Source organism: Zootoca vivipara, chromosome 4 (assembly GCF_965207765.1).
Source record: "Zootoca vivipara chromosome 4, rZooViv2.hap1.1, whole genome shotgun sequence".
Lineage (NCBI taxonomy): Eukaryota > Metazoa > Chordata > Lepidosauria > Squamata > Lacertidae > Zootoca > Zootoca vivipara.
In genome coordinates this window covers 9502005-9529390 of record NC_142587.1, presented here as the reverse complement: position 1 = coordinate 9529390, position 27386 = coordinate 9502005, and the positions used below count along the sequence as shown (strand labels likewise).

General features: G+C 39.6%; 1 protein-coding gene across 13 annotated transcripts in view; it reads left to right on the top strand.

Moving 5' to 3' along the window:
* DACH1 (dachshund family transcription factor 1) overlaps positions 1-27386 on the top strand; it is a 321117-nt gene that overhangs the window by 117523 nt on the left and 176208 nt on the right. For all 13 annotated transcript variants that reach the window (XM_060273322.2, XM_088667469.1, XM_035114319.3 and 10 more), the window contains exon 2: positions 16106-16221. In XM_060273322.2, coding sequence (XP_060129305.1) covers positions 16106-16221 — 116 coding nt within the window. The remainder of the gene's footprint in view (positions 1-16105; positions 16222-27386) is intronic.

The window sequence follows — 27386 nt, the reverse complement described above, 5'->3', positions numbered from 1 at the left end:
GGATAGAATGATGAAAATTTGTTAGAAGGAATATGGTAACCTGTTCCAGAGATGTACCAATGATATAATACATTATCTGAAATAATCCTATTTTGCTTTCATGTTCTGTTGGTTTTTCTGCAGCAGTGTCAGAAAAGGAAAATGTTGAGTTCCTTCAAAATAAATATAATTAAAATCTTAACTCATAATGAATTTTCAGTATTCTCTTCAGTGTAGTGCATATGTACAACTTAAGAGCCACTGACATTTGGCTTCTGCTTTGGAGAGGCCTGTAGATTCAGGCCAGTTCAGACAGGGTCTGAAATCCTGAAACAGAACAAGCACTATGTTTTGGAAGCCTAGCATACAGTAAGGGCTTTGTGTGCTCTACGTTAATGTGATATATATTTATCTGCAGTAAGGAAACCAAAATCCTGCATGAAGAAAAGTTTAATTCTGTGATTTGTTTTTTAAAAAGAAGCAAATAAATACTGGTAGTTTCTATAAAATATGCATTTTCACTATAGTGCGTAATTCATTCTGCATTGATTAGTTGAAGGCAGGGGCCTATGCAGGCACTGCCCATATATTTTTGCACTTTTCCTGTTGCCATAAAATGACATCCGATGGTTGTCACCAGAATCCACAAAGGCTAGAAAGGTGGCCATGAGGGGTTTTTAAATAAATAAATAAATAAGTCCCGCAAAATGTGGCCATTGGATGTTCAGCAATATTGATCAGAGGTTAGAATAAGAGAGATGTACTCAAATGTGCCTGTCATTAGCCGTGTTGAGTCATGTGACTTGGGCTTCAGGTTTACAGGGGTGTTGGCTTATGCATCCCCTTCATTTCCTGCAAGGCTCTCCACCTCCATCATAGCTCTATTCGGAGGTGTAGGAAGGGGGGGTGCGGTGGGGGCAGGCCGCTCCGGGTGTCATCGCTGAGGGGGGTGACATTCGGTGTGCTGCCCGCCTGCAACTCCCAAGCCTGCCTGAACCGTTGGGGGAAGTGGGGGAGCTGCGCTGCTCCCAGGCTGCTGGAGGAGGCAGGCAGGGAGGGAGAGGATGGGAAGGAGGCAGGCGAGCAAACAAGCGGAGGGGGGAGGGAAGGAGAGAAGCAAAAGCTCCCTCAAGTTGGGACCCAATCCCTGGAACGCAGAGGAGGAGAGGTGGGGTGTGAGAGCAAAGTTAGGGGGAAAAGTTTTTACGTGCTTATGCTCACAGTGTTAAGTAAATTAACCAGAAAATAACACTTGCAACTATGAGTATCTTATTTTTCCTTCTTTTAATAATTTCAATGGTGGTGGTGGTGGGGTTTGACAAAAAAAAATTCCGCACTGGGTACCACCTGACCTTGCTATGCCTCTGGCTCTGTTGCTACTCTTCCTTCCCTCCCTCCCACTGCTTCTTTCCCCCATCTGTTGACAAAGTGGTTGCAGCAGAAGGACCCATTCCTTAGAGCAAGGCATGGAAAACTTGTGCTACCATTTTCCCAGTAGCAAGAAGGGAGCGGTGGGGGAAGAGAGACAAGGGGTTGCCACAAAGAAGGAAGCAGCAAGAGAGGAGGTGGCAGCAAAGGGGCTCTGACTGCTGTATTTCCCCAGCCAATTCCCAGCTCCTTCATAGAATCATAGTTGGAAGGGACTCTGAAGACCATCTAGTCGACCCCCCTGCAATGCGGGAATATGCATCCTCATATGGGGATTGAACCTGCAACCTTGGTGTTATCAGCACCACACTAACCAACTGAGCTGCCCAGTCAGCTGATGAAGGAAATAATTAGAACTTCCCTTTCATACATTTTATTTTAGCATGGAAATGCTTTAGAAAGAGATCCTTCACAACTATTTCCCGTTTCACGTGCCTAAAAGCCTAGAGACCGTGTGATGTTTGCAACTGGAATTGCTGGTCTGCTTTCCTTGCTCCAGCTCATCGCCTCCCCCCCCCCCCCGGTTTCTTTCCCCCCAACCCTTGTTACATATCATTAGCAGTGTTTGTTACAATGTAGGGCATTTATAGCAGGAAACAGCTGTGGAATAGTAATAAAAAATAGTTTTCATAAGAGTTTTTTCATTATCTTGCACCACTATATGATAAGTCACATTTATCTGGGAATAATAGTAACGTTCTGACAGGTGTAAAGGATAGCTGATTGATATAAACTCAGTATGAAAATGAACCTTTTGATAAAGTCATCTTAGTTAAAACTGATAAGTAAAGTACAGAGAACATAAGTGTCTGCTATTATGTATCATTTTATTGCCTTTATGTTGATCTTGATCTTTTAAGTGGATACTATAAGATGAGTGAATGTAGGCATTTGTATAATGCACTGTTAACAGAGCATAATCTTTATATCAAGGACAATTTAGCAGGAAAAAGGGCTCATGTTTCGTTAAGCTGCAGACACCACCCAGTTGGCAAAATATAAAATTTAGCAGAGTTGTGCCCTTTGGCATCCAAAATGATTATTTCTTAAAAGGAATGTTGCAATGAATGGTGTTCATCCGCAACCAACTAAAAATGTTTATCACAGCAGGAATATTTTTTATGGGAAACCAGGTTCGTCTATTGCATCAAGCAAGGTGAAGGATTATGTCGTGAGTTTTGGTCTGAGTGCTTCCCTTCCAAATCCCCTTGTTTCTTCTTCTTTAAAACATATTTTTTAAAAAAATATTACAGAGGAGGCATTTCAACAAAGCCTTCATCATTTATATATACAGTAAAGCAGTTTTTTTGCCCCATGAATGTTTGTCTTCTATTACAGCATAATTTTTGAGTTAATTTTTCAGCAGTAGCTATCCAAGCTTGTTCACAGCCCTTGTTCATATCATTTCAAAAAGAAGGAATTAACTGGAAGCATGCCCCCCTCCCCATTTCATCTTAAAGTATAATCCTATACATGTCTTCTCAGAAGTAAGCAAAACTGTGTTCAGTGTGACTTACTCTCAGGTAAGGCAACTGCTGGAAACATTTTTAAATATGACATTAAAACAATACTAGACTATTTCAAAACAATTTAACTGTTATTTGGGTACCTGATTGGGAACTTGCAGGGTATAGGGATATCTAATCTGCTTGTGCACATACACAAACAAACTTAGTGGTAGGAAAATCTGTTTCACAAGATGAAATTAAAAAAATGGAGAAAAGACATTTTGGTAGCAAAGATACAAAAGAGAATCCAATTTACTGAATTAGAAAACAAGCCATCTTGTTATACAGATATTAGTATGTTCTTTTACTTTTTTTGTAGGTTGTTTGCTGTATACTAACTAGTGATAAGTGGGAAGAAAGAGAGATAAACAAAAGTTGTTTTTTTAAAAAATCATCTAAGGCTCTCTCTGTTAAATAAGAATTAATTGTAGTGATTTGGTCAGTAATTTGGATCGCTGGTTGATCACCTTAAGAGGATAGTAAGGTGAACTGGGCCAAAGTTCCAACCTCTAATCCTTATTATATTACATTAGCTATAGAGCATTTTTACAAAAATATGTACAGGTCCTAGCAATATCTAAGAGACCTTGTTTTCTTTTCTGGTCACCACCTCAGCAAACTAATCAATGAGGCATGAACTGCTATCTGCAGTGCAAGAAATGAAAAATAAACCAGAGATAATCCTTCAGTTAAAAGGTTATTCTGTGCGATAAAAGCTATTTTGTTAATTTATTTACTTACTGGTACAGTGAGATAAAGTGAGGGAACAATTAGGGAATTCAAGTTGAAAGGATTTAAAAGGGCAATGACAACTTAATATTTTAGGTTATTTTACAGCATCCAGAAATATCTTTCTAAAGCTAAAAATATCTGCAACGGGATTAGCATTAGGTTTTAATTAATTCCTCTCTCGTTTTTGAAAGTGCAGTTCTTTGCCATAAAAATCTTAGCATAGACCTTTTTTCTGAATAAACAGTAGTTCAGAAGTGCCTTTGGTTTTATATTGTGGTTTTGTTATTTCAATTAAGATGTCTATTTCTGCAACAAAGCTCTAGAATATATTTCATTTCTCTCTCTCTCTCAAGATGTAAATACTCATTGTGGAATGCAGTTTTAGAACTTTTCATTTTAAAGAAGTAAACAGATGTCGTGGCAAACCATTAGTAATTGTCCGTGTTTGGATTGTTGAAATAAATAAACAGAATGTTAAGTTGGATAAATGGTCAAAGTCACTTGAAACTAGAGGTGTAAAACATTTTATTTCATATTTGGTTAGCAGCGTAGCAAAAGCCAGTATATTTCATAATGTTTAAAGGTGAATAATTTGGTGTGGATACAGACCTGTTGTCCTATGGTTGATTGTAACATTGGGAATTAATTTTATGTATCTTTGTCTGCCTATTGGAGACTAGAAAGATATTCTTCTCCTCTCCTTAATAGGTTTTGCTTTATCCAGATTAACTATTACCTCAGCCAAGGTGGGGAGAGGAAGCACATCCATGTTTTGCAATTCTGAGGTAACATTCAAACCAAGAAGTTGGGGCTCTGCCTTGAAGTTAAATGCCTGAGGTTTCCCCACATCAGCAGCAATGTCTGAATTTTTCTCCAATAATTCTCTTTTAAGAAAGAATATTTAGTAATGAAGGTGGAGGGAGTTTTTTTTTATTTTGTCTTTGGGGCTGAGGAATAGGTGGTTACCCAGAAACATAATGAGGTTCATACTGTGGTTCATTTAAGTGCCTTTTAGATGAGCTGCAATTTCCGTTTTAACTGCAAAGTAAGATACATCTAAGCACTCACAAGTAAAAACAGCTTAATGGCACAGAAAAGTATATTAATTGGTTAATATTCCACTCTAAACAAGAGGCAACAATAGTGAAATTGTTCCGAATCTGCTAACTGATTCTAGAACTATTTCCTTACTTTTTGTCTAAATAGCAGCCGATTAAATATTTACTTAGAGTAGATGACTTTTCATGTTTCTTTCTTTTCTTTAGCTAGAGCTGGGCTGAATGTCTAGAGGTGGCCCATAAACTAGAACTGAGTTTATTTTACCCCATATTTATTCATTGTTCCAATTCGTGGGTTGCACCAGCTTGGGACAGTTTTCTGGAGTTGGACCTGTTCAGGGCCCACCCCCCAAATACAGATTGCTCACTGGTTTGAACAGTTATGAAGCCAATCTTCCCAGGCTCCTAATAACTGAAGCCAACTCTCTTGCATTTGGCTGGTAATGTACTTGCCTTTCTCATTAGTGATCAATGATAAGGCATCAAATAGATCTTGCTGAAAGAATTCAGTAGACTTTTTTGCATGGACCCATTAGTGCAAATCTGCTTCCAACATTTTCCATGTATTTAGTAGGATGCATGTTTCCCATGAGATGATGGAACATCCTGAGAGTTACTACCTTTTGAATGCAAACAGTAGTCAACACACGGGCAGCTGTTCATGTTAAACATGTAATCTGGCTCTTTGGGAAGGAACAGCAGCAAGCATCTCTTCATTATTGTCCTTATAGCATCCCCCCACGCTCTGCTGCCTGGCAAAATGGGAGTTGAATTCAACCACATACCTCTGCCTAGGGAAGGTGGATCAATCTGTTTCTGATTCATGTCAGTTTCACGTGTATCGATAAGTCCATTCCATCTGCGTTGACCTGTGAATTACTTTTAAAAAGAAATCTGTACAAAAATTCATAGTACGGTAAGGTTAAGAACAGTTTCAGGTTAAGAACGGACCTCCAGAACAAATTAAGTTATTAACCCAAGGTACCACTGTACGCAGGGGCCAAGGTGGCACTGTGGTTAAACCACTGAGCCTAGGGCTTGCTGATCAGTAGGTCGGCGGTTCGAATCCCTGTGACGGGGTGAGCTCCCGTTGTTTGGTCCCAGCTCCTGCCAACCTAGCAGTTCAAAAGCACGTCAAAATGCAAGTAGATAAATAGGAACCGCTACAGTGGGAAGGTAAACGGCGTTTCCATGTGCTGCTCTAGTTTTCCAGAAGCGGCTTTGTCATGCTGGCCACATGACCTGGAAGCTATATGCCGGCTCCCTTGGCCAATAATGCGAGATGAGCACGCAACCCCAGAGTCGGTCACGACTGGACCTAATGGTCAGGGGTCCCTTTACCTTTACCACTGTATGCATTTCTAAATGTACACATACACACATCTCTAAAGGCATTTGGGTATATTTTTTTGAGCCAAGAACTGTTCAGCAATATTCAGAGAAGTGCAAAATCTGGATGGTAGTTTTATTCCAATCTGCATATTTACCCAGGAGAGGCAAAAATAGGTTGGTTGAAACAAATTTCTCTTCCATCCCTACCTCTATCACCCATGCTACTTTATCACTGTATCTATATGATAAGAACCGACTGAGCAAGGTCACAAAGGGCAGCTTACTACTCTTACTACTGACTATTCTCAATGAGTGACTTTCTTTTGGAGTGAACTGTCCTTCCTTCCTTGGTGTCATTGTGCAAATGTACAGTGGTACCTCTGCTTATGAACGGGATCCGTTCCGGAGTCCCGGCCGTATCCCAGAAATTCCGTAACCGGAGGACCGCTTCTGCACACATGCGGTGCCGCATGCACATGTGTGAAGCGTACATAGGTATTTCTGCGTACATGCGAGCAGCAAACCCGGGTTTGCCGAGTTCGCAACCCAAAAGTTATGTTACCCAAAGGTAACGTAACCTGAGGGTCCACTGTAATTGTGAATGGAACAGAGGGCAAATGAAGAAAATGAGACCATCCCATGGACCAGTTTTGAGAAAGATGACATTGAACAAACATAATTATATATTACATAGAATTTTGACTTTGCACCAAGCCAGCCAAGTTGGTGCATGACACACCCATGTTTCAGGAAGCTTAAATACCCAAGTGGACTGAAGAGCTCCCAAACTCGATGAATTGGCAAAAAAAAAAAAAGGCGAATGCTGATATAATTGAATATAAATTTTTGTCCACTGAGGCAAAATACATCTTCCCCTGCACGTGTACAAGGACTAATCAGGAAGGAAATCTTTGAGTCATGGGCTAAGCATCAGCTCCTGAAAAAGGATGGACCTTTTATTTAGAAGTCTTAGATGTGGATCTGAATGTGGATCACTTATTAACACTGCAATGCTAATCCTGGCCTTTCCCTCTTGCCTTCTCACCACCTGCTAAAGACCTTTTTCTTTGAACAAGCCCCTTTCCCGCTGTGCATCTGAATTGGTATTGTTTCTAAGATGTTTTAAATAAGTTTTTATTTTTTTTATTACTTGTTGTTCACCACCCTGGGTTAGTTTGGGAGGAAGAGCAGAATATAAATGTAATAAATAAATAAATAAATAAATAAATAAATAAATAAATAACCATTTGATGTACATGCAACTAAAGTTGGGTATTGTGTTTTCAAATGTAAAATGAATATCCAGTGGATTATTTTTTAACTACATGTTTCTAGCAATTATGTTTGGTGTTACACTTTTAAGTTTCTTAAGTGTGATATAAAAACACCTACACTGGCCATTTCATAAAATACTGTGAAACTAGGTTTGATATTTTTCCTTTGTTCTTAAAAACAAATCAGAACTCCATTAATTGCTTTTCTCACTCGTGTAAAAAGAAGCAACCCAGACCTTCCCTGTCTCCACTTCAATCTCCCAAGCAGCCCAACCTTGTATTGACTCTGCCTCTTTTCTGGCTGAAGAGGTAGGAAGCATTGCAATGGAAGGAATGGGGCATTTAACATATCAGCTGCCAGCTGCAATACCTGTATTTTCCAGGAGCCAGTCTCCCTCCACATGGCAAAGCACAAGTCTCATCTGTAGGGGCAGGCAGGAAGTGAGCCCAGTTTGTACATCACTGCCAGAGCTTCAGAGTTTTAAGTCTCGACCCCTATCTTAAGGTGGAAAACTAAGAAGGAATCGTTTTTTTAAAACTTTTTTTTTTTTTGCAATTAAAATGGCATTTCAGTGCAGTACGGACTTTCTGAAAGGAGAAGCCACTGCTGTATATTAAGATTAATGTAGGGGGTAAAATTACTATACCTGGCTCTTTCAAGAGTTCAGAAGAAAGACTTGGTAATTTAATTACATGCCTTATTCACATGCAAGCTCATGTGATTCTGGACTTGCTGATCCTGGTAGTGATTCATCCAATAGCCTTTTGGGTTTGTGTGGGTGGGGAGGAAATCTTGTCTCCGGTTATATATTGTTAACCGTGTTATAATTACTAAAACATATTAGTACAGCCACATAGTGTTGGGGTGTATTCATGCTGTTTTTGAACAATAGAGGGTAAATAGCTAGAAAAGCTTTCCTTTGCGCAGGTTTTATGAGATCCTGAAATTAGTATTACAATGGGGCATGTATAATTCTGTTGAATCTGATTACTTTAGCAGCAGCAGTGGGGTTGATAGTATCAAGTTCCAGCTTGCAATGGAGGGTCAACATGGACCCAGGCCATTAAAGGAGAAAAGTTCAGGGAAAGTTCATTTCTATTGTTTAGCCATGGTTACAAAACAAAACTTCTGCATTTGAAACATATTGCTTTTTTGGACTTTGGAGGTAATCTGGTCTTTTATTCCACCCCCAACCCCCAATTGAACACAGAAGTATAAACCTCATGATTATTTTTAGTGTAAACAAAAGAATATTCTCTGATCACTGTTAAAGTAAAACACAGATGTTCTGTGTTGACTGCTGATGTCGTTATGCAAAATGTTTATATTCGTTTAATTTGATCTACTAAACTGTTAGTATTTAAACTATTACTAGGTCAGTAAAAAGAAAACTTTCATAGGAACCACAGAAATTGAGATTTTATGTTTTGAAAATATTGTGTTTACTGGAGGCACAATTAATCTCTTAAAATCAAAGCATTCTTTAAAAAAATGTGACCTCTTTATTAGGAACTACAAATCTATGGTAGATTTAGCTCAAGCAGAATTTTGTGACAACTATATATCTTGAAATCAGGGCTTAAAGTTTTAAGTAAGTTAGTGTCAATTAAAACATAATAGTAAAGGGGCACTGCACACTTAATGGAACCATAACAGGCAATCCATGCAGATTTAACCATTTAAATAGTTTTTGGTGGGCAGAATTGCTTATCTCCTTTCCAGGGCGATTTTAAAATTCCCTGGTCTTTTCAAAATGCCACCATTGGCTGCTTAGACCACGCAGTAAGGACTTCTTTGACAAACCCACCTTAAGTCCAAGTGTAGCAGTCAAGAGTAAGATGCACAAGGATATTACTGCAGCACAGAGTGAAATAACATCTTCATATGTTTGGGTTTGACAGGTGGAAAAAAGTGCTTTAGATTCCCTGTTAAGATTAGTCCCCAAATAGTTTGCATTTTTGTATTAACGAAGTGAAAGGATGGAAGACTGTTGTTTATGTCAAAGTAGCACAATCACGCCATTCTGGTAACAATTCACTCAGCGACAGTCTGTTTTACAACAGGTATGACCTACTGATATGATACCTGTTCCCATTTTGGCAAGAGACATAAAGGCAGCATTGGAGTTTTTAGTTTTGGTACCATTTCAGCAGCTGGTGTCATCATCTCTTAACATTTAAACGTTGAACCTTAAGGTACTTGGGTTGCTACAAACCTTGAATTCTGAAGATGTGGTTTAAAAACCAGGGAATCATAGCAATAATTGAATTCAATTAAAACCCAACATATTTTCACAATATCCTTTTAAACATGAGCACTGATCAAAGCAAAGTAGTCCAATTATTTTGTATGTATCTTTTTACGCTGTTTTATAAACAAGAGCATTTCACTTATGCAAGTCTTAAAAGTTTTCTGTCCATAGGCAGTAAATAATGCTACTGAGTTCTTTGTTTTAGGATTTCTTTGTTTGGATTCAGTGAAACAATAGCAGCTAGGTCTCACAGAGCTAATATTGGACACGGCTAGAAGAAGAAGGGGAAAACACAATTTTTATCCATTTCCTCATTCTCCTTGCAGTCCCCTGTGCTCCCTAAAAAAGATGATATTAAAGATTAGAGGACCTTCTAGAACAGACGGCATAAAGCAAGCTGCTGTAAATTAAGTCAGCATAAATTTACACCAGATCCAAACTCTGGACTCAGCTAGATTGGTAAAGAGAAAGTGATTTATATGTGTTGTATATGCGATATGACATTGTGGCACCAGATGGTGATGTGGAGTCCTGTTTTTCTCTACTTGTTTTCCCTGATTAAATTTACAACGTGTTTAACTGAAAGGCTTCTTTGATGTGTCTAGATTCAGCCTCCGTTGGGCATCTGCTGCTCTGCCGATGCCTTGCACAGCAAAAAACAAACCTTTAATATGGTGTTTTGTGCCATGTTGCCAGGTCAATGAGTGGGTTTTGGATTCAGCCTACACCCCCACCCCCACCCGGTCCCACCTTAGAATACCCCCTTTTGGGAACTTACACCAGCCTTAGCTTAGCCAGCTTTGGCTCAGTCAAGATGAGCAAGATATCCTGCCAGCACTCACCTGTCCCCATTGTTGGGGAGTTAACGCTGGCTGAGATGGGAATGAGCTGGCTGAGCCATTGATCTGCAGCATCCTAAAGCTGCTCATCCCAGTGGATCTTGCCATAGCTTTACCCTCGAAATCAGGCATGTCCAACAAGTAGATCGCGATCTACCGGTATATCCCTAGCTGATCCTGGTAGATTGTGGGACCCTTATCGATTGTGGGATTAAATAAAGTTTATTGAAAGTTAACAAATAAAAGCTGAAGAACTCTGAGCAATTCACCCATCCCACGCACACTCCTCCCCTCTCCAATGACAATGGGTAGGTCACTGCCAGTTTTTTTATACTGAGAGTAGATCACAGTCTCTTGGGAGTTGGACGTGCCTGCTCTAAATCTATACAGCGTTATTTAAAACATTTTGCATGGTTATCAAAGATGGTTATTTATAAAAAAATATGTTTAAAATACCACCACACCAGCAAAATGCAAGTAGATTTTTTAAAAAAGTTTTAAAGTGGGCAAAAAAGAGAACACCTTCTATCTTCAGTAGTCAAAACATTCCAGAGGCTGTGGGCTCTCTCTCTCTCCCTCTCCCTCTCCCTCCCCCCCTCTCTCTGTGTGAAGGTCTTGCTGCTCCCCATTGCCTCTCTAATGCAGCAGAAGGAATGCATTGTGAGCAGGACCTGGATTTCCAAGTTCTGCCGGGACAAGGACCAAGGGAACAGTGGCCCACCCTAGGTCTGTGTGCCCCAGTCCATCCCATACTTTAAATGTCACTATGCATTGAATATGTTCTGAACATACATACACAGCCCATGTGATGGTTGTAGATCTTTATGAAATAAAGTGTTTTTCCTATTGCTAATATAAGATAACTAAAACGGGTCAAACCTCCATCCCAATTTTCCCAGTTAATGGGTGAAGATCAGAAACACCGCCCCCCCAAGCTTTTGGGGGTTTTTTTGGCCAGTGTTGTCAGCAGAAAGTCAAATACAAGCCAGGTCACTGAACAGCAACTGCTTTTGTTTAATGATGTAATATGGAAAAAAATGTGAAGGTCATATAAATGAAACAGTGTCCTGCCTATGAACTGTGTTATCTAAAAATATGGTATTTGTTCCTCTGTCGACATAAATAAGTGGTTATCTTAGTAGTGACTTGGGAAAACTCTTGGGTGCACAGTGTTTCTTCTTCCAGGAACAAATAACCAATCAACCAACCCCAGACCTTACAGTAAATTTGAAATACATGAGGACATAGTATATGTTAACAACTGTGAGGATATTAGGGGATATAATACATTTATACTCTCTTACTAGATAGCTTATGCAAAATGCCATAAATTTTGCCTAATATTGTTATTATTACTACTCTGTTGAAGTGTGGGTATTTCAGTGATTCCTATATATTTTGAAAAGTTCCACAGATGGTAAAATCTTGTGCGTCAAGTTAAATTCATCTTTCTGGGCCATGATAGATAGATAGATAGATAGATAGATAGATAGAGTGTGTGTGTTTTGGGTGGGTCCAGGGAATTATGCCTGCTGCTTTGAGAGAGGTAGTAGTGTGGCCCTTCCTGAAGAGGATGTCCCTGGACTTGGTAATGTATGAGAACTTACCATCCAGTCACTAATAATCTCCTTCCTGTGTAAAGTGTGGTGACCAGTCAGCTTCCAATGTTCTTGGAGGAAACACATTATGTAAACTCATTCTAGTTTACATTCAGCTCAGGATTTGGGACCAAAACAGCCTTGGTTGACCTGAAGGCAGAACTGTTCTGGTAGACAGATAGGGACAGTAGGACCATGTTAGTTTTTTTGGGTTTCTCAGTAGCTTTTGATGCCATCAACCCCATGGTATCTTACTGGACAACCTCTGCAAGATGAGAGTTGGGTGCAAGGTTGTGGTAGTTTTTCCCCTACCCACAAGGTGAGTGGCAGAATATAGTTTTGGAATACTTCTGCTCTGCCCCATATTAATTGTTCGATAAAGTTTGAAGCATTCCGTCTTGTCTCCGATACTGGATTAGAATGAAGCTGTTGGGTTAGAACATCAGGGGTTTTGGAATTGAGTGCTTTCAGTACATTGATGGCACTCAGCTCTATTTGTCTTTGTTACCTGCTTCAGGTGAGGTTGTGCAGGTGCTGGACTGTTGTTGGGACACTGTAATGGGCTGGATAAAAGCCAGCAGACTTATTCCCAACAGGGGTCTTAATGACCCCACTCTCTGGAAATTTGATAGGCAATCTACCATAGACAGGGTTGTATTTCCTCTGAATGAGTATAGACTGGGAGTACTCTAGATCTATCTTTCTTACTGGAAGCCAATCAGTGGCTCCTGTTGATTTTGAAGTTCTTTTTGGCTCCTAAGCTATGACTGTTCTTGAATAAGGAAAGTTTGGCCACAGTATTTCATGCTTGGATTACCTCAGGACACTCTGTGTGGGGCTGCCCTTGAAGAAGGCACAGAACATAACACCAGTTCTGAAAGACCAACTTCGGCTCCCAGTACGTTTCCAGGCACAATTCAAAGTGTTGGTGCTGACCTTTAAAGCCCTAAACGGCCTTGACCCGGTATACCTGAAGGAGCGTCTCCACCTCCATCGTTCAGCCTGGACACTGAGGTCCAGCTCAGTGAGGTACCGGTTCCCTCACTGCGAGAAGTGAGGTTACAAGGAACCAGGTAGAGGGCCTTCTCGGTAGTGGCGCACACCTTGTAAAACTCCCTCCCATCAGATGTCAAGGAAATAAACAACTACCTGACTTTTAGAAGACATCTGAAGGCAGCCCTGTTTAGGGAAGCTTTGAATATTCAATGAATTATTTTATTTTGATGTATTTTAATATTCTGCTGGAAGCTGCCCAGAGTGTCTGGGGAAACCCAGCCAGATGGGTGGACTATAAATAATAATAATAATAATAATAATAATAATAATAATAATAATAATAATAATAATAAATTTGCAGCTAGTGCGGAATGCAAGGCCTATAATACATCTAATAGGAACCATTTAATACCGGTCCTAGAGGAATTGGACTGGCTGTCAATATGTTTTTTGTCTGATTTCAAAGTCTTGGTAATGACTTGCAAAGCCCAAACAGCTTAGGGCCAAGATATTTGAGGGGGCATTCTTTTTACCATATTGTCCTGCCCAAGAGTTAAGATCTGGTTTTGAGGGCCCCCCTTTGAGAGCTGTATGTTAGATGAGGATGCAGGAGAGGATCTTAACCCCTGTAGTGTCCTGGTTATGGATCCCCTTAAAAATGGGATTTTTTTGGTGCCAATTTGTAACCTGGCTGCATTTTGCTGGAGTTTCAGTCATGGTAATCATAGCCTGGAGTGGGAACTACCTGATTTATAATAGCTTGTTGTGTGATTGATTTTTATCAGTCATATATAATTTAGTTTTGCTTATGGAATGCTCTAAAGCAGGATGTAAAGGAGCTGTTCTTGGATAAGAAAGTGCATTGTGTATGCAGATCCAACCCAGTACATTTATTTTCATTGTGGTGATGCAGAACATGCCCAAGAACAGTGAGTATATTTAGCACAGTGCTTGAAGTACAGAAAAACAACAACAATTCGATTCTCATGTGCTCCCCGCCCCAGAAAGTTTAGAAAATAAGGGTGGTTTTTGTGTGTGTGAGAGAAGAACCCCCCACCCCACGTCCAACCAAACAAAAATCTTGTGGCTTTATATTAATAATGACCTCAATTCAGGTCATTAACTTGGGAATTAATGACCAGTTAAGGTTAATGGCCCAAGGTCTTGAGTCATTAAACTCCAAGGAAATGCCCTGTACTTTGATCGTTATTCGTTTATTAGGGATGGATTGTAGTTTTTTTAAAAGTGGGTTTCTGAAAACACAAAGATGATCTAATGCTGACAGTGAAGGCAGGCATTGTGTTACATATGTCTTACATCTAGAAATGGACATAAATAAGACGTTTCTGGTATCATCATCTTTGGAATACTCTGCAGTGTGTACATTCTAATTATTTGCTGCTTTGAAGTGAACTCTAAAAAAAGTCTCGTAAGAAGTAGAACTAGATTGATGAGGTTATATTTCATCCACAGTTAACAAATTAGAATTTAGTGTGTCCTGTATGTGTTTATGTGTGTCTGCACGGTATGTATTTATTTATCACATTCTTACTCTGCCAGAATTACAGGATGGAGGATGTGACGTTATTTCTATCTTACCTGTGAGAGGGTAAACACCGAATAGCTGAATGGGGATTTGAAATTTAGCTCCCCACATGCAAGCCCAGCACGTAAAATTTCCTCGTCCCATACAGGGACTTTAATCTGAAGGACCCCCATTAAAACCCTTCTGCCAACTTGCTCAAACAACTGGCCATACTACCCTACTCTTCAAAAGGGCCTCAGAAAGTAGTTTTTGAACATACTTGGGAATACTGCTCCGTAAATTCACGTAGAAACAGCAACCCTGCTATGCATACAGAATCATTGTACTTGAATGCTCAAGTATGGTTTTCACGTCCACTTTTGATGTTTCTCCTTGTGTGTGTTAACTGTGTGAAATCCCATGCAATGAGAGGAGCCGGCTGCTCATCCTGCCTGTCGCATAGTGAACACTCCTAGTCCTTCCTTGTGGATTGTCCACAGTTCAGTGCAGTAGTCTTCAGGGAGGAACCTCTCACATACTTGCTTGCTTTTAGGTTTCCATGAGATGGGCAGTTCCAGTCTGGTATTATTGGTTGAAGGGTCTATTGTACAATCACCCGAAAGTGACCTCACCTTCGTTTTTCTGTGGTGAATATTTTTTCGGAACGGGGTCCCAAAATAGTGGGATCTGTGTATTTATTACTGTATTCTAGTAAATCTAAATCTAAAGGCTTTCAGAGTTAGGGAATGTGTACAATCCCTTCTGTGTAAGATGTAAGGTGCCAGGACTGCAATTTTTCAAGGATGCCTTACAAACAATTCAAAGCCCTTTTCTGAATAATGTGCCTTATTTAAAGCAAGATTTTTTTGCTTTTAAATAGAATAAGGGTTAAATGATAACTTGACTTATCTTTTACGTGACAAAAAATAAAGAAATTGCAAGACCTTTTCACATATTAGATATGTATTGTCATTTATCATCTAGATATCAGGGTAGTAGTGCGAAGTAATAAAACATATCATCGAAAAATGTGCTATAGGTCTGAATCACTCTTTCATTCCACCTCCCAGCTAACTGTAGTATTAAATCAAACAAGCAGAACATTTCCTTAGGCAGCCATTGCCTTTTAATTTCCTGAAGAACCTTAAAATATCATTCATTACAAGTACTACACATATTTGGTTTTTAAAAGTCTCATAAATCAATAGCAGGCTGACTGTAATAATTATTACAAGTTAGTGCATAATTTTCATGCTGAAGGCTGCATGCAGAACTTTAGCATATGCAAACGAGGCAATTCAAACTGTGTATAGATATTAATATGAAGAAGCAGGTAACGAGGTGCAGGCTATGAATTATGCATCAAGCGCGGCTGATCTTCAATGAGGAAAATGAATTCAGCATGTAATCTAATTAGTGATGGAAGTCTATTACATCTAACTGCAAAAGCAACCGTCCTTGAAACAAATTTATTTACAGTCCATGTTACCAATTGAAACAACTTTGAAATGATGTGTAAGACAACAGCTTAATTGTAAAGTTGTTCTTTGTTTTGTTTTTTGTTTTGGTTCCCCCCCCTTTCAGTTCCAGACCTGGTCGGCCTCCTAAGCGGACTCAAAGTGTCACCTCTCCAGAGAACTCACATATCATGCCGCATTCTGTCCCTGGTCTTATGTCTCCGGGAATCATCCCACCAACAGGTAGGAAATTCGTACTCTATGGTATGGTAACCCCATCCCTTAATTCCATAGGATGTTCAAGCATTATTTTAAAATACACTATCATTTTGTATTGCCCTGCAATGATTTATTGACGAATGAAAATTTTTTTTAGCTAATGGGTGTGTAATATGTTGCATGATCATGTGAGCAGGAACTCTGTACCCCATCCCCCAGAATGTTGCAGAGATCTCCTCCTTCCCTTCAACTGCCTATGAAGCCAGCTTGTTGTCCCTTTTCATGGATCATATGTAACTCATAATTAAAATGCATATGCTGCTGTCATTATGTGATTTTATGTGATGCAATACCAAAATGGAAATAAAACTCATTTCCAGTAAATCAATCCCTATATTGTTTTTGTTACAACCGTGCTGCTTTGGCTGTAACAGCTACATCTATAACTAGCCATTTCTATCCAGGTGGCATCTTGCTGCCAGAATTCCTTTTCTTGGCTTCGATCCTGAGAAATGTGAATAGGGGGAGACATTTCCATCCAACCTTCCTCCTGCTCCTCTCCCAAAGTCTCCCCTGGACATTGGAGGAACCCTCGTGAATTATGTGGGGTGGAGTAAGAGGGAAGTTAGCCAAAACTGGGTGGATCTTTTTAATAATGGAAAACAGCATTATGACTTTAATAATGGAAAACAGCAGCGTTTGCGCTTTTACCAAGGTCCGTGGGGTCTGCTCTCCAGTTCTATTCCTTGAAGGACTTCCCTCATGGCAGCATTGGGGAGACCTGTGCAGATTTAGAATGAAAAAAAAATCTGCATGACATAAGTTGCAGAAGAGGAAAGGTGGTTTGTCCAAAATGTTTTAAAAACAAAGCACAGATTTAAAATTGGAACAAAAATGGGTTTCTCCAAGGTGAAGCTAGTACTATGGCCCCCTTGAGGCAGTAAAAATGAAAGAGGCCATCAATATGGTTTTAATGATGTACACCCCAGATAGATGACTAGCTTTGCGCTAAAGAGACCAAGGTTTACATCTCTAGGCAGTTGTGAAGCATTGGTCTGTTATTGTCTGTCAGCCTCGCCTACCTTACAAGACTGTTGTGTGAGTATTGAATGGTCAGGAGCTTATTGAAGAGCGGACAGGATAAACGGGTAAAAATGCAGATCAATACAAGAAAACAGGAAAGAACAGAAGGTGTACATAGGCTAGAATAAAAGGTGGAGCAACCAGGATGCTTCAAGGCGAAGTAATGATAAGAAGAGATGAACATGTGCTAATGCAAATTTGTATACAGTCCTTAGGTTTCATTTCAGGAAAGGCTCAATGGAAATGTTAGAATATAATGATGGATTTTGAAAGATGTGTTCAGAATTCCAGGCGCAACAGATATCAAGGTTCTAGGAGTGTTAGAGGGGATATTTGTCTTTTCACCGTTTTTTTCCTTCCTATTCTCTCACTTTATGTTTACCTCTTCATTCCTTGTCTTCTAATGGTTTAGTGCTTTTTATTGTAGTAATTTGCAAGGGTTTGAGGAGAGCTGGAGGGGTGGGGCTTTCCTATGAAAGCACTATCATTTTTCTTCTATGCATTTGTTGGGTTTTCATGCATTGTCTGTATTGATTGTAAACATTGTGGTGGTCTTTGGTTTTAAATGAACACACACACATAGAACAAAAGGATGGGGGAAGAAAGAGAGAGATGAGGGAACATCTTCAAAAGTGCAACTGTTTTGTGTCTGATATCAGATAATCTCCTTATCTGTTGGAACTCTTCTTTTAATAAATGATTAATTGTTGGATAAGTGCTTGGTCGACCTGAATGCCCTGTTCTTAAAACTGGAAGTGTTTTCCGCTGTCTGTGATGGAGCACAATAAGTGCTTCTTTGTTTCTCTTTAAAATAAAACCTTTTTTTTTTACAGGGACTTTTGAATTATTTTTACCAGATTAATTCAAAATACACAGATACACAAGATAAAGGAGGCTAAAGAAATGCAGGCAGAACTGATTTTTCATGCTAGCCCTCAGCTTATGTTGCACTGGAATGCAAAGCCAAGCTGAATACCATTATATTATTATTTCTTACATTTGTTAGTTGCTTTATCCTGCCTAAGGCAACCCAAAGTGATTTGCAACAGGATAGCAGTTTGTATATCAAGGCAAACTTTTTCTGAAGACATTGTCTATGCAACACAATTGTTTGCATGTTTAACAAAAAGTAAGTCCCACTGTGTTAAGTGGTGCTTAAGTCTAGATAATAATGTATCTGATTGCAGGCTTTGCTCTTTGGCTTCTCCTTGGTTGTTATCCCAACTGTGCCCCCGCCCAGTGGAGGATTGCACAGTACTTAATTTTGGATATACAGAAATCAAGCCTATTGATCATGTCAATTACATTGGTCACATCTCCCCCCTCCAAATGGAGTACAGCTGAGGTTGATAGAATGTGTTGCCCTTAGGTGACATGATTATCATACCTTTCATAGCTCAGTCAACAGCATGAGACAGGATCTCAGGGACATGGGTTAGAGTCCCTTGTTGGACAAAAGAATTCTGCATTGCAGTGCGTTGGACTAGATCAGTGTTTAATCTTTTTCTGACTGTGGCCGCCTTCTGACCCTGTTTCCTTCCTGTGGTCCCCCCATGGATGTAGCCAAGGGCCGGGGGGGGGGAGAGCTGCCCCCCAATAAGAAAAAAACAATGCAAATAAATACAAATCTGAGGTTCTGCCACCCTAACAAAAATCCTGGATACGCCCATGCCCCCCATCCCACCTACGGTATAAATGTAGCTATTTAAATGTTTTGTTTGTAAATAGCACATGTTTTAAATAATTTTTTATAATTTATACAAAATACAATTACATAAAATTATAGGACCATAATGAAAGATTGTTGAAGCAGAAAAACAGGATCATAGTGCTTGAAGGGACCCCAAGGGTTATCTTTCTAGTGCAACCTCCTGCAATGTAGGAAACTCAGCAAAAGCATCCATGGCAGATGGCCACCCAACCTCTGCTTAGAAACCTCCAAGGAAGGGGAGTCCAGAAGCTCCCGAGGGAGATCCATCTTCCATGTGTTATAAAAAGTACACAACACTTATTTGATGCCAGTAGTTATTTGACACAGAGGGGGTAACCTACAGATACAGTCCAAAAGGCGCACAGGGAGTTCTGTATATATGGGAGAAGTTTAAAAAGCAAGTGGTCCTCATTGAAGTTTTTAATGTTTAATGCTGTACTGTTTTAATATTCGGTTGGAAGCTGCCCAGAGTGGCTGGGGAAACCCAGCCAGATAGGCAGGGTATAAATAATAAATTATTATTATTATTATAAAAACATCTTGTCATCCGGAGAAGCCCTGGCTGCCTAGATAAAACGCTATAGCCCCACACAGCTTTACCTGGGAGTAAGGCTCACTGAACTCAATGCGGCTTTCTTATGAGTAGACACTTAGTTATTTACTAGATGCAAGTCAGCAGCACCAGACAACACCACTAGGCTTGGTGCTCAGGTGGATTTCACCCCGCGCCTTGCAGAACCCGACCGACGCTGCCAACCGGCCCTGCGCCCCTGGCAACATCCGAAGGCCCTGATCAGCTAGGCACGGGGTGGATTGAACCCTGTAACTTGCAGAGTCAGGCCCAGCTGTCATCGGTCCCAGCACTGTGGCAGCAGCAACAACAGGCAGCTCCGGCTTGCCCTACCCATTGCCACCCCACCATCACAGTACCTGACCTGGGGGTTCTGGGTCATAGGCTCCACTGGTCAAAACGGGAGCCTCAGTGATTGCCCTCTCCCACCGGAAACAAACCAGGATTGCTAAAGAAGAAAACGCATGTGACAAAAAGCAGTCCTGGTGGGCCGCTCTCTTATTTGCCTTGTGGTTGGCCAAGCGGATAGCCAGCCAATCAAGATTTTTTAAATATAAAAATATAAAATATAAAAAATGATTCCCCCCCTTCACTTCTCACTTCCCTCTGTGGCCCCCTAGCCTCGTGCTGTGGCCCCCATTTATGTGATTTTCACCTGGGGGGCCCTTGGAACATCCTAGGGGCCCCAGGAGGCTATATGGCCCCCGGTTGGGAAACATTGGGCTAGATGACCCTCATGCTCCCTTCCAATTCTATAATTCTATACTGCTATGAGTTAAAAAGTTAATCATAAGTTAATAGGAGGCTGATGGTTGACCTAAGATTTTTTGGCCTGTAAACACATAGCTTTTTTTGCTGCAGGAAATGAACTGAAAAAATATTTATTTGTGTTTTCTTATTGCAAGTGCATTTACTCTGTTTTGGGAGGAGTTTCTAAGTATATAAATAAATATAAATATATATAAATAAACACTTCACCACTGTTGCATTTCAGCTTTTTTGTGGCTTTGGTAATAGGAAATGTTTAAGATGATGAATGCGACAGAATTATGCATAGTGTAAGAATTTAGAAATGTACAAGGCATTTTAAAAGTATGTAGATTATTTCCAGTAAATATCTAAAGTGAAAAGCTTAATAATATTTCATTTGTGAACTTGGATTCTGACCTGATAGAGTAAATGTTTACTTTAGGGGTGGGAAACATCTAGACCATGGGCCAGGCCTGCCAGAGGCCTGCAAAGCCTGTCCCGTCAAAGCATGCCCACCTGCCCTGTATGACACCAGGTCTGGGCAAACCTACAGATGCAGCTGCCAATGCACAATCATAAGGCTTAAAGTGTATTCCCAGCTGTACGTTGTCTCTACCAGTGCCTCTGCAGAAAGCAGGTTTTGGCTCTAAAACCAAAGTCTCAAGTGGCTTAAAGGCCCTTTGTAAGCACCTCGTGTTGCTTTGAAGTCCTAACTTCAGGACTAAAAAGTTACCTGATGAGTTGTCAGGTGATTAACTGGTGGACAGCCCCACCCAGCTATCAAATTTGGCCTATGAGGCTAGGATCTGATACCTTACCTCGCGTCCATACCTGGCATGCGGAGCCAGAAAGATACCCCCCCCCCAATTTACATGGCTTTGCATTCTGTTTCTGATCCCATGGTGGTTTGGCCTAGCAAGCAGACTATATGCAACAAGACAGAAGCATCTGTTCCTAAGCAAGAGCATAGTGGCTGTCACAGATCCCATAAATCTCATTTGTTTTTATTTATTTATAAAAGTATTTATATACTGACAATTCATACACTGTAACTTGGCAGTGTGCAGTAGTATATGCAATAGAATGTAACATACTGTCAAAATAGTAAATTGTCATCAACACAATAACTGGTTGATCAAAAAATGTAAACACAGCCCTATCAAGAGATACCTGAAAATAAAAAATAAGGGTGTCTGTTATTTTCTGCTGGAAGAGTGTCCCAAAGCGTGGGACCAGTGAGACTAAACCCCCAACTTCTATTGGCGGCCAGCCTGGTCTCAGTAACTACTTTGGATGATCTGTGGTCTAGCTGGCTCAGGAGGTCCTTAAGCTACCAGCAAGAGGATAATGGAAGGTTAAAAAGCTAGCCTTTTGTTAAATATTTTACATAAGTTACATATGATTGACGTGTGATGAATGCAGCAGTTTGTAACTATGTGAAAGTGTGGCTCAAATTTAAGTCTGAAGCCTGGAAAAGACCCCAATAAGCTGATATTTGTATTTGATGGCAACATATTATGGAGGATACAGCGTCATCTATCTGCTTTTAGAAGAATTTTGTGCTATATTTCTAAATCAACTAATAGATTTACTTAGTTTTGTGAATACGGAACAGGGGCTCGTGATGTTTTAAAATTTCTAGAGTTCAGTAGATATTCACTCCCCTTCCACGTGAATAAACCTGTTCTAGGAAGTTGCCCTGGGCAACCTGGCATTTCATCCTTGTCTGTGAATCACAGCTATTCTCCTCATTCTTCAGATGGGCACACTAACTCACATGTGTAATTCATCCATTTTTTGACATCCATATCTATGACATTTTCATTAATAATCATTACAAATTTCATTGGACCCAGATTTACACCTATTTAATCCTAGCATAAGTTCCAAACACAGGTTTTGCTATTTAAGTCATAAATTTGGAAGGGATATGCATATGAACTCACTTCTATGCATTACCCTTCTAACCTTCGGGATTTGTTTAACAAACCGGAACATAAATCCAAACCATTGGAGACATAAAGGAAAATTAATTGGGACTCTTATATTTCCTCTTGGAGGTCTCTTCCACTATCATCCCTTATTTTCTTTCCTTCATTCTTAGTCTCTGAGGCCTTCATTCCCTTTGGCTGAGAACTCTTAACCAACCTTTTAAAAATGTAGTCCTATCTGAGAGTAGAAGCGAACAGTTTGAAATATGACCATTTTTAATTATCTTTCTTTTATTGCATATGATGAAATGGGCTTTAGTCCATGAAAGCTTATGCTGCAGTAAATTTGTTAGTCTTTAAGGTACCACATGACTCTTAGTTGATTTCGCTACAGCAGACTTAACACAGCTCCTTTTGTGATTTTCTTTTTCTGTTTTATTTCACTTTATCTGCCCATGTTCAGTTGATATACAGCTCTGAGCATCTCTCTCTCTCTCTGATAAAAATCTGTCTTAAATATTCCTGTAATTTTTATGGGTCTTGGTAATTTCAAAAAGGAAGATCTGGTGTGGCACGATACATGGAAAAGATAAACATGACATTAGCATAGTACCATTGCATTGTTTATGAAGCCTTGTGATACATACTTACGATCAGCTTTTGTAAGTAAATTGAAAGCAAATCCATGTCCTCCATAGTTTATACGCCTAGAAATTAAATGCAGGAATATATCTACCCTCTAACGTCTATCTAATGTCAGTTTTAGTAAGAGGGATCAGATATTTGGTTAGCAGAACCATTCCCCCTTGCTTTTTTTGGAAACTTTTCTTTAGTTCGCTTCCCTTCTTCTTTATGGTTTTGTGTCCTCTTGGCTAACTGCTCTCTGTATTTGATTCTGCTCCACTGGCTCCTTTGAAGTTATTTATGATTTAATTGTATTTATTCACTTAACACAGATCCATCTGTGTCCCATTCCCAATAGAAGGGTTTTCATTTCATCTCTGTCACTAAATGCTAACGTCTCATGCATTTCTTACCTCTACAAGCCTTTTGCAGTGTCGTTCCTATGGTAACTTAATGTGATTCCTTTTAACAGAGCTTACAGTATAATCACTAGAGTTTTTATTTGTAGTGCAGAGGTTCTTTTTTGTTTGTGTGTTTTGTTTTTTTGTTTGCTGCCTTGTATCTGGGATTGTAAATTGCTTTATAATCCTATTCTAATGAACACTACACAGTTGATGTCTGTTTCTACTTCAGGCATGGCTTGGAAATGTTTCATCTGCTTTTCGTTTGTGTTTGTTGGCAACATGGCGGTGAAAAGGGTTGCTTCTTAAATCCACAGCAAACCTTTTGATGAAAACCATTGATTTGCCCACTTCTCCACCTTCATATATAAATGCAGCTAGCAGTCTAATATAGAATAGACTTAGCATTCTCTAAACTAGGAGAAGACTTGCCCCCACTCCTTTTCACTCCCTTACTAACTCTTACCTTCCCTGCCATGGTTTGCAAATCCAAGTCAAACCATGGTAGTTCAAAATGAAAATAACAATCAGATCATAACAACAAACAACTTAACAGGAGCTCTGAGCCCAGCAACTTGCATCATTTCGAGAAGGTCATCAAATCAGTTCCTTGTTCCAACAAAGTAAGATTTCCCAAAATTATTTACCTATGGCTTAGCAGCACAACACATATGTGCAGACTCCCCAGAGAGGAGCTTGTGGGTGCTTTGCACCTCTCTGGTCCTTTCTGCTGCTGCTTCGCAAGTCATGGAAAATCAGACTTGTGGTTAAACTCTATCCTCACTAACCACCAACTGTTGTTTTGATGCTAGTGTGTTTGGCTTAGTGTGATGTGCAACTGAAGCTGTTTAGTTTTTAGTTCCACAATGAAGTTGAGTCACGTTAGCAACAATATTCCCAAATGACCTTAATTCCATCTCTTTTGGATTGTTTGCTCCAGTTTGAAGAGACAACTTTTCCCATATTCCATTTCTTCATACTATCATGGACACCTAATCTCCAGAGATTCCCTAAATAACCAAGGTACTCATGCTTTCAACATATTTTTGAATCTTAAGAGAATTGGTGGACCTGACCCTGGTAAAGCACGGCATTAGTCAGACCTGCCAAATGATGATACATCTAAGTTTCTCCATGTTTACGCCTCGTTCATTGCCTGTATAGCGACCGGTGCCAAAAAGCATATTCAAAAGGAATATTTTGTAATGTGCAGGTCTAAAAATTGACATTCTCCTTTAATTCTGTAGAACTGTGTAAATTTAAAATGATTACCATACAATAGCAGCTAGTCAGAAGTCACAAACTGATCAGAATATATATATATATCAAGCAAGTTCCAAATTCCATTTGATTGCTTTTGCCTTTCTACTTTCTTAAAAAAAAACAATTAAACTAACACTGTTCATATCCTTTTTTTTTTTTGTATAGACCTGTTCACTAGCCAATAGTATTAGTCATCCAAAGCACATCATATGGATTAATGGTTAAGAATTTTGGATACCAGCTGATCTCTTTTCAATTACAATTTTTTTTAATCTCTAAATTTAATCTATTCAAATGATAAGCAAGTTTGAGATTTCAGCGCCCAGTTGCTAATCAATAGATAAAACTCTTAGATCTCACAATTCTGCTTTAAGAACAAGTCTTCCAGTCCCTAAAGGTTGCAGTCCTGTGTGCATCCATCTTGGAACAGGCCCACAACTACATGGGAGCATTTAGGGGCTCCTCCCTGGTATAAAAGTAGCAGACCCCAGTCAGAAGCTCATCCCTTCCCCTGTAATGTTGGTGACGGCTAATGTTTCAATGGCAACCGTGTTGCCTTCATTGAGAGTCCCTGCATCCAGCCCCTGAGATGCTTGGAGCAGCAACCAAGGCAACTCTTCAAATGGATTCCGTTTGGGCTGGCTGGGCAGGCAGGGAGGAAGAATGGGCTTGACTCTGTTTCCCTTCCTCCAATCCCAGAGGTCCTTGAACTGCTGCTGCTGCTTCTTTCAGTTGGGATACAAAAGGACAGGAAGCAGCTGTGGATGCTTTTAGTTGAAAGGGGAAAAACCAAAAAAGAATCTCATCACACAGCATAACACCCCACCCCTACCTTTCATGGAAGGGAATTGTGCTCCTTTATAATTTTTATATTTCATATATACATGTCTATCCAGAGCCAATTCCCACTGGGTTTGTGGGCCTTACTCCCAAATAAGTGAGTGTATTATCACATTCAGCCTGATGTAAAGTTGAAGTCTCTGGAAATACCATTGAGGGTATACATTCTGGTGATTTTTCTGCTTTGGACTTTGTTTTTCATTCTGAGGAGTTACCAGCATTTAGGGGATGATCATATTATTTGTTGTGTGGATGCAGGTTCTTTGACATTCCTAGATGAGTTAACCAGAAGCTGCTTGTATTTCAATTCAAATGTTGATTAATTAGCTAGAATTAAACAAATTAGTACTACACTTGGAATTCATGGGAGTTTTCAGATGCCTGTGACAGGAGTTCAGGCCTAAGTAGTATTTTAAAATATATCAGACTTAAAATATATCACTCTTTCGTTGCTTTATTTCACCTGTTAAGAATAGGTGCATGTGTGCTTGGGTGATGATCTAGGGTAAATTTGTATGTCTGCAGGATCCTGGGGGAGAGAAATACTGGAAATTGGTAGATTGAGATATAATTTAACAGGAGTCAATGTGGGTAATGAATTTAAGGTAAATTGATTTTTGGGCAGTGTGCCTATTGTTAAATAATAGTTCTGATATATTATATTCTTTTGTTATAATAGCTCAGTTTTAGCAGTGTGAAATATATGTGTGAAATAAAGGATTTCAGAATGGTGTGTGCACTATTCATGTGCATTATATTGTGCCCATTGGTTACCGCAGGAACTTTGTTACTACAAAATTCATGTATACAGCCCTGTCTGGAACTTATGCTCAAAGGATTGTATTGTAAATTCAATTAAATAATGATGGCAAGAAAGCAATCTAGTCAACAGTAGCAGTGGACATTGAATAGTTTTTCATAATATTTGGGAAACAATGAATATTAATATTATTTAAGTCACTCCAAGCTAAGAAGGTTCTGAAAATGCAACTTTGTTAATCATACATTTTACTTTGCCAGTATACTAGTGGTGGTTCAAGAAGAACATGAGAAACTACAATGAACTCTCTCCCCCCTTCACGCAGATTTGAGTAAATTTTGTAGAAACAAATATGAATGCGTAACTCCATTTGCTATATCTCATTTGCTTTTCTAACTTTAACAAATTACCTATACTTGTGACAGCTGAAGAAATCTTTACAGTATCACAGTGCTTTGGTGTATAAAAGGCAAACAGTTTCAGTTACACACACACACACACACACACACACACACACACACACACACACACATACATATGCGCGCTGGCAGTAACACAATAACTTCTTTGGCTAGATTGCTTTTTACTTTATTCGTTGTGTGTTTTGAGACCCTTAATGCATGTTTGCCTACTGTGTTCCATGGAGAAATCAAATTGGTTCCATGGTACATAAATGTTTTATGCAATATTCCATAGAGAACATTAAATAAGAATAAAGAAGCCTTGACCTCTGGCACCTACACCCATTTCTTATGTCAAATGGGGAGATGCTGAAAGCTCTCTGTGCTTGTAACCCTTCTATCTAGCTGTGACCCTCCTTAACGTTAAGCAGGTGACTCGATTAAACATAAATCAGGCATAAAATGCCCTGCGTGAGGCAGCACAGTGAATCAAGCAAATTATCAAATGGCAAAACTCATTTTGTGCTGAGGGCAATGTAAGCTGCCAGCATTTATACATCAAAACTTCACTCAATGTAAGATTGATTTTATTTTATTTTGTTTATTTTAATTCCCTATAGCGAGCTGTGTTAGCCCTGTAAAATGTTGCCTGCATCATTAGGCTCCTAAGAAATGCTTTTTAGCAAGGGGATGGAGCTCAAGCTTACAACAAATGTAATCCATCTAAGAGCTCGTACACCATAGTACTCTATAACTGGTTGTGGAGGAGCAGGCCATTTTTCTTTTTCTTTTGGTTGCAATTGCGCTGAAATATAAAGTGCCTGTGACTATATAGATTTTCTTTGTCTATCGAC